This window comes from Engystomops pustulosus, chromosome 5 (genome assembly GCF_040894005.1).
Source record: "Engystomops pustulosus chromosome 5, aEngPut4.maternal, whole genome shotgun sequence".
Taxonomy (NCBI): domain Eukaryota; kingdom Metazoa; phylum Chordata; class Amphibia; order Anura; family Leptodactylidae; genus Engystomops; species Engystomops pustulosus.
In genome coordinates this window covers 43476945-43485272 of record NC_092415.1, presented here as the reverse complement: position 1 = coordinate 43485272, position 8328 = coordinate 43476945, and the positions used below count along the sequence as shown (strand labels likewise).

Here is an 8328-nt window from a genome sequence, read left to right as displayed (position 1 = left end):
ACCAGCAGCAGGAATCACTTCCCTGCAGCATCCAGTCATGTACTGCTCTCCAGAGATTATTGGGCTGGACTGAAGGACATTACTGTGAGCATTATTTTTTTTCACTTTTTATAGTTTGTATTTTTGGTGTGACGTCATGGGTATCGGACAGCTCCTTTACACAGCCGCATCTGCCCGAAGTGCTGCTATGAGACTGATGGTGACAGAACATGTCGAGCACAGAGCGACCTCTAGCGTCCACAAGCAATAGTACCGTGCAAACTTTTTACCGTCAGAAGACGCCCACACAGCGTCACACGTGTCAACCGCAGCCAATCAACTCGTGCGACCACCCCCGGAAGTTAACCTTTGACCTGTGAGAAGTCAGCTGCTCCTCCATGTTGATTCCACGTGCTTCCGGTGTATAGACATGGCGGCGATCACCGCTGAGCAGGTGCTGGCCCAGGTGGAGAAGGATGAAGCGGAGACGCTGCAGCTCATCACCGTGCACAAGGAGCTGGAGCTGCAGTTTGATCTGGGGAACCTACTGGCGATAGACCCCAATCCGCCCGACACTAAAGCTTTCCGGCAGCAGAACAGAGCCGAGTACCTGCGCTCCCTGGCCCGGGACAACACGCAGCTGCTGATAAACCAGCTATGGACGCTGCCCACAGAGCGGGTGCAGGAGTCTGTGGTGGTCAAGCTGCCGGATCCCAGCACCCGCCTGCCCAGGGAGAAGCCTGTGCCCAAGCCCCGGGCACCCACCCGCTGGGAAGAGTTCGCCAAACTGAAGGGGATCCAGAAGAAGAAGAAGACCAACCTGGTGTGGGATGAGCAGCACAAGGAGTGGAGGAGGCGCTGGGGCTATAATAGAGCCAAGGATAACACCAAGGACTGGCTGATCGAGGTGCCCAGCACGGCTGACCCCGGCGAGGACCAGTTTGCCAAGAGGATGAAGGCTAAGAAGGAGCGAGTGGCCAAGAACGAACTCAACCGCCTGAGGAACCTGGCCCGGGCAGACAAGGGCAAAGTACCTGGTGTGGGGCTCACCCCGACCAGCACACCCTCCAAGGATATGCTAGGCAAAGCCATGCACATCGCCAAGCGTGCCACCGCCTCCGCTGGTAAATTCCAGGATAAGTTACCTAAGGAGAAGGAGCCCAAGAACATGGGCAAGAAGAGGAAGTTCCAGCCACTACTTGGAGACTTCAAAGTAGAGAAGAACAAACAGCTAGACATCCTGAAAATCATGGACAGTAAGAAACCCAGGATGGATGTTTCCAAAGCTGTCAACAAGCAGATGAGGGAGGAGGATGCAGAGGCTGCTGCTAAAAGGAGGAAGAACCCCAAGAAGGGCAAGGGGGGCAGAGGCCGAGGGGGCCCTAAGAAGGGCAAGGGGGGACAGAAGGCAGCAGGCAAGGGAGGGAAGGGGAGAAGGAAGTAGGAAAACTCACTAAGTGATGGTGAGGACTGCTGCCCACTAAAGAGCCCTTGTGCCGCCCCTGCAGTATGGATGAGGACTGGTCATGTCTGTATTGGTGCAGTGCATCTGGCACCTCCGACTCTGAGCTATCAGCCATTTTCTGGTTCAGTTGTTTACAGACTGTTTTTGTAATCAGGGATGGGAATATTTTGTCTGATATATATTGGCCCCTCTGTGATGTAAGATGGGTGCCATGGACAATAAAGGTTCTGTCTTGTTATTGTGCATTTAAGGAAACTATTTGTAATTGTGAAGATGTTATTATTTAACCTCGGGATATAACAGGATACATATTTATGAAATGGTATTTTTTGAAGGGGGTCACATATAAGGCAAATACATTAGGGAGAAAACATCAGAATTATTTATGTATAATAAATATGTGTAGACAGTCTGACTGGATCTACAAGTAAAGACTCAGAAGAAAGGACAGAGTTTTCAAGTGTCTTGACAAAACCAGGGCTGGTTGAACATTTCCATTATACCTTTGTATAGCTGCTGGAAATATTTGCCCTTTTGTATGTGTTGCATTACTCATTGGTTTTAGCTCCCAGTAACTTGTTTAGTTATCCTAATCTGGGTACATATCCATATAGGGGTTGGCCGCTGTCATTGAAAACTCTTACCAGGTAAAGTTTCTGTAAAGCTAGGGACATGCAGGACATGATATTCCTGACTCATGAGTCGGGCTGTGACCAGCCAGTTCCAGCGGCTTTACAGAAACGTAATCAGGTTACCGTATATACTCAAGTATAAGCTGAGTTTTTCAGCTTAGACTGAAAAACCCCAACTTGGCTTATACTCGAGTTAATAAAAAAAAAATAGCACTGTACTCGCCTTTCCGACACCCCCTGTAGGTCCTCTTCTTGCTTCTGATGCTCCCGTGCCTCTTTGGGTCCTTCGCCTCTTCTTCAAGTCCCCTCTTGATGCCGGCGGCTGACATCATTGTGTGTGCGCCAAGACCTGAAGAGGAACCGAACGACTGGAAGAGGCACCAGAGCATCTGAAGCAAGAAGAGGACCTGCGGGGGAAGGGTGGTGTGTTGGAAAGGCTTGGCAGGTTATATACACTACAGGGGGGAGGGTGCAGGGGCTGGCAGGTTATATACTACAGGGGGGAGGGTGCAGGGGCTGGCAGGTTATATACTACAGGGGGGAGGGTGCAGGGGCTGGCAGGTTATATACTACAGGGGGAGGGTGCAGGGGCTGGCAGGTTATATACTACAGGGGGGAGGGTGCAGGGGCTGGCAGGTTATATACTACCGGGGGGAGGGTGCAGGGGCTGGCAGGTTATATACTACAGGGGGGAGGGTGCAGGGGCTGGCAGGTTACATACTACAGGGGGGAGGGTGCAGGGGCTAGCTTGCTATATATTGCAGGGGTTGGCAGGCTATATATGGGGGGGGGGGCAGGGGCTGGAAGGCTATATACCGAGGGATATGGGCTGGTCAGCTTAATACTGACTGGAGGCTTTGCATTTCCCAACCTCGGCTTATAGTTGGTGACGAAACGTTTTCACAGTTTTTGGTGTTAAAATTGTGTGCCTCTGCTTTTTCTCAATTATATATACGGTAATTACTATACGGATGACAAGCAATTTAAAGTTACATAGAGGAAAGTAAGATTGATAAATCTGGTGCAGCATGAGATTGTCCAAAGTGGCTGAAGTATAAGATTTTATAGTCTAATTGTGGATTAGCTTATGAAAAAATGTGCCTGATTTTGGCACAGCATGGGCCAAGATCCTTGGTGGAAATAACACTTTTTACCCTAAACAAATTGATAAATTTGCCCCAGTGTGTCTGGTACTTGATCGCCTCTTTCTCACATACATGTGCTTTTTTTCAGTGCCTTATATGCATGACTTCATATAAAATACAATGCCAAATGTTACTAGCTCGCTCAACCCCCCAAACCCTGGATACTACACGTATATACAGCAGCATACGGTGCACAACCGTAAAATGTTTTTATTTTTTATATATATATTCCCATAGACCGTATGGGTTTCCCATAATGGGGTGTACCGAACATAAATACGTGGAAAAATAGGACATGCTCTTTATATTTCTTTATGGTACACCTGGCAGTACAAATATGAATGGCCATGTGCAACCCATGTGAAATCGGTGCGGGAAGAACGTGGTCAATTTTAATACATTAGTGTGGAAGGGGTCTAACAGTGATCCCTGTTTTGTGCTGCTGCTTAATCCTGTTACCTCTGTCAGTATACTGTGGCAGGTGGTGACGTAATTTCAAGACTGCTGCGGTAGTGCATGCACAGTTGTTGGTGCAGCGTCACCCCGTATGCTCTATACACAAGTCAGTTGTTGGTAACAGGCAGTGCCCTGCTGGACTAGAGGGATGAGAAATGCTCTTTTATTTCTATACCCCTTGGGTGTATACACATATATATCCCTTATCTCAAACAACCCCTTTAAAGGGGAAGGGTCATTTTCATCCACTACTGTATTCAAGCAGAGAGGGAGGAGCACAAATAGCGAACATACACATATCGGATATATTTTTATGTATGCTATAAAATCCCTAAGATGGGACAACCACTACAGGTTCCTTTAATTTCTTGCTCGCATCACTTCATGGCGCTATACCACCTGGTTTATGGGCAGCTGTAGTTACTGGTAAGTGTAGCAGGTGAACTGGAAAATGTGTTTTTTTTTTTTCCACTCCACAATAATTGGATCTCTATCATATAGAACAAACCTGCACAGCTAAAGAGTAATATAAGGTACCAAAAAACGGCCAATACACTATAGTGACAAATTGACCAAACAAGAGAAGTGTGTATAGGCAAAAAAATATATACAGATCTTTATTAACCCCTTAATGACCGCCCTATCGGGTTTTTACGGCGGTCATTAAGGGTACTTCTTCTGATGCGACGCCTTTCTACGGCGGCGCATCAGAAGAAGTTTTCGGGACACCGGGTCTCGCTGGTGCCGGTGTCGGGCTGTGATATCACAGCCCAGACCTGGCACTAACACCCGGGATCGCGGCGTGCAAGTGTGACTGCGGCGTGCAAGTGTGTCCCCCGTGGATCGGACCCCCCCGGTGTGCTTACCGGGGGATCCGATCCCTCCTGCCGCTGCCCCGGGTTCCGACGAGTGACCCGGGGCTGTCGGCTCCTCTTCTCACCGGGTCCTGCCTTCCTGGCAGGACCCGGCTGTAAGTAACTGAGCATGCGCAGCATGCTCAGTTACTTTCACTATACACTGCAATACAAGTGTATTGCAGTGTAAAGGCTTGAATAAGCGATCGGATGATCGCTTATTCAAGCCAAGAAATAGAAAATGTAAACAAGTAAAAAAAAAAAATTAAATCTTTTTATAATATAATTAAATAAAATAAAAGTCCCATAATCTCCCCAGTAACACATAAAATGCAAATAAAGTATATAAAACACAAAACACGTACATATTTGGTATCACCGCGTCCGTATTAATCTGTACAATAAATCTAAATCAATATTGAACCCGCTCGGTGAACTACGTAAAAAAAAAACTCGAAAAACTTCCCATAATATACAATTTTTCATCAAACACCATCACAAAAAATGTTCTAAAAAGTGATCAAAAAAAGTTACGGTACCTAATATGATACGACTGAAAAGAACAACTGTTTTCGCAAAAAATAAGCCCTCAACCAGATCTGACAACAGAAAAATACAGAAGTTATGGCCCTGAAAATTTGTCAATAGTAAAAACAATGCGATTTTCTCCAATATTGGTTTTGCTCAGGAAAATTGAGCAAAATAAGAAAAACTATATAAATGAGGTATCACCGCAATCGTAGTGAACCAGAGAATAAAGATAAAATATTATTTTTACGTTACGGTGAGCGGGGGGGGGGGAAATGCTCACAATCCAAAATAAAAATTGATGATTTTGTTTGTGTACCCCTTGAAATAGTTAATAAAATCTGAATAAGCTTTAGACTCCCAAAATAAATTATTTATACATTGTATCTCATCCCATAAAAAATAAGCCCTCATATGATCGCATTACCAAAAAAAATAAAAATTTATAGGTCGTACAATGTGACAATACAAATCTGCTGTGGATGGCGCCTCCATTCATTCTATGCTCGGCTGTGCGCCCGTACAGCAGTTTACCACCACATATGGGGTATCAGTACACTCGGGAGGAATTGGGCATCAAGCGTTGCAGTGCGTTTCATCATTTAATTTATTCTGAAAATGTCAGTTTTGGCCTAAATGAATGTATTTCCAAAAAAATTCCATAGTTTCTAAATCGCAGGTCCATATTTTTTAACCCATGTGAAACACTTAAAGGGTTAATGGACTTAATAGAAGTTGTTTTACATATGTTGAGGGGTGAACTTTCTATAGTGGGGTAATTTATGGGGTTTTACTATTACTTAGGCCTCTCAAAGTCACTTGGAAGCTGAGTTGTCCCTCAAAATGTGAGTTATGGCAATTTTCATGAAAATAAGAAAAATCGCACCTAAAGTTCTGCGCCTCATAACATCCTAGAAAAATGACCGGAAGCATAAAATATCATCCCAACATAAAGCAGATATTCTGTAAATGTTAATTATCAAACTTTTTGGGTAGTTTTACTTCCTGTCTGGAAACCAGAACATTTCAAACTTGGAAAATGAAGAATTTTTACAAACTTTTGCCAAATTTTCACTTTTTTTCAGAACGAAACGCAAAACTTATCACTTAAATTTTATAACTAACATGAAGTACAATGTGTCACGAGAAAACATTCTCAAAATCACCAGGATATGTTAAAGCGTTCCGAAGTTATAACCAATTATCGTGAGACATGTCAGATTTGAAAAATCGAGTCTGGTCATTGAGCTGAAAACTAGTGTCGGTGATAAGGGGTTAATTATTGACACCACATAACAAACATTTAAAAACACCTAAAAATTACATACGTACATACAACCTTGACCCATGTATTGAGATCACAATAGATCAATACAAATCACATCACCCAAATAAACAGTAGATGTGTTGTCTTATTGTTCCTGTCAAAATAATAAGTAGATGGGAACTTTAAATCGTGATGTTTGAAAATAAGTATATGCAGTTCACCTTTGACAGTATGCATATGGTGCTACAGGAACAAAAGGCACACTCTGTAATGAGAAATGACTGTTCAGCGGTACATAGTTACCCATCCATAGTGATGAAGATAAACAGAGGTGAACTGCATATACTTATTTTCAAACATCACAATTTAAAGTTCCCATCTACTTATTATTTTGACAGGAACAATAAGACAACACATCTACTGTTTATTTGGGTGATGTGATGTGTATTGATCTATTGTGATCTCAATACATGGGTCAAGGTTGTATGTACGTATGTACTTTTTAGGTGTTTTTAAATGTTTGTTATGTGGTGTCAATAATTAATAAAGATCTGTATTTTTTTTTTGGCCTATACACACTTCTCTTGGTCTCTCTTGTTTAATAATTGGATCTCGTGAAACTGCAGTGTATGGACGGGTGCACATGACTCTGTCTGGTTCATAGATACTAGTTGGATTTAAACTTTGGCACTGCTGTTCCACCAACCGAAAGGGACTCCTATTTCACTATACCCTTTCCCTATCTACTGTGCTTGGTCTGAGGAATCCATTAACACTCCAGTTTCAACGGACCGCACACAGCTGCGTTCAGCAAGCCCAGTTCACATTTACATTGGGACTTTCATTTATGTTTCTTCGTTGCATAACAGGAATGAAAACCAGAAACATTCATCATAGGGTTCCCTGTATAGAAAATTTGCTTCGATAAAGTTTACATTATTTAAAGCCAAAATAAATTCTTTTATTTTTGGGGGGTATAAATGATGGAAGCTGTGGAACTCTGAGTTAAATTAGCCTTAGTTAAGGGGTAAGATGTAAAAAAAAAAGTGCATACAGTGGGGGAAATTAGTACTGTATTTGATCCCAGGCTGATTTTGCAAGTTTTCCAACCTACAATAAATGGAGAGAACTGTAATTTATATTGTAGGTATATTGTACTTGTGAGAAACAAAACCAAAAAGAATCTCTAGAAAATCACATTGTATAAGTTTTAAATAATTAAGCATTTCATTGCATGAAATTAGTTTTTGTATAAAATATAACATTCTGTTTTTCTATCAGATAAAATACTAATTACGGGGTCAGATGTTTCCTGTATTCCTTGACCAAGTTTGCACACGCTGCAGAAGGGATTTTGGCCCAGTCCTCCATATCTTCTCCAGATCTTTCAGGTTTTGAGGCTGGACAACATTGAGTTTCAGCTCCCTCCAAAGATTTCTGATTAGGTTCCTGTCTGAAAACTTGCTAGATCATTCCAGGACCTTGAGGGTGCGTTCACACATGGAGTTGGGACGCATGCATTTTCATGTTGTGTTTGGCTGCTATGAAGGGAATTACAACTTACTATGGATATTGGCATGGTGAGCGTCACTCACCCCTCTAATGTCAGATGGTCTGCAAAAGACGGGACATATGAGGCCTAAACACAATAAAGGCCTTTAACGTGACCTAATACTGCACACACATAAACACATGCAATACATATAACACATTAAGAGTACATTCACCCGGGGCGAACATACAGCCGCGCTCTGAAGAGGAGGAAGGATGAGCGTTGCTCACATATCCCCCCCCCCCCCCACACACACCACCACCATAGAGAAACCAGCAGCCAGTGTCACAACACTACAAAATATAGGACATGTCCCATATTTCGCCATTCCTGGTGCAGTGACTGGCTGCCATAGAGGTCAATGGGGATGCATATGCAGGCACAAATTGTGTGGCCACATATAGGTCCCCATTGACTTTATTTTTCAAGACCGTGATTCAGTGATTTATT

General features: G+C 43.3%; 1 protein-coding gene across 1 annotated transcript; it reads left to right on the top strand.

Annotated features, from left to right (window-relative positions):
* Window positions 1-330: 330 nt before the first annotated feature.
* On the top strand, window positions 331-1682 carry RRS1 (ribosome biogenesis regulator 1 homolog). The gene has a single exon (XM_072151801.1). The coding sequence runs from the start codon at window positions 410-412 to the stop codon at window positions 1421-1423; it is 1014 nt and encodes a 337-aa protein (XP_072007902.1). The 5' UTR covers window positions 331-409; the 3' UTR covers window positions 1424-1682.
* The last annotated feature ends 6646 nt before the right edge of the window (window positions 1683-8328 follow it).

Bases quoted from the DNA above. Each gene is read 5' to 3' on its own strand.
- RRS1 (XM_072151801.1), top strand. From the start codon at position 410: ATGGCGGCGATCACCGCTGAGCAGGTGCTGGCCCAGGTGGAGAAGGAT.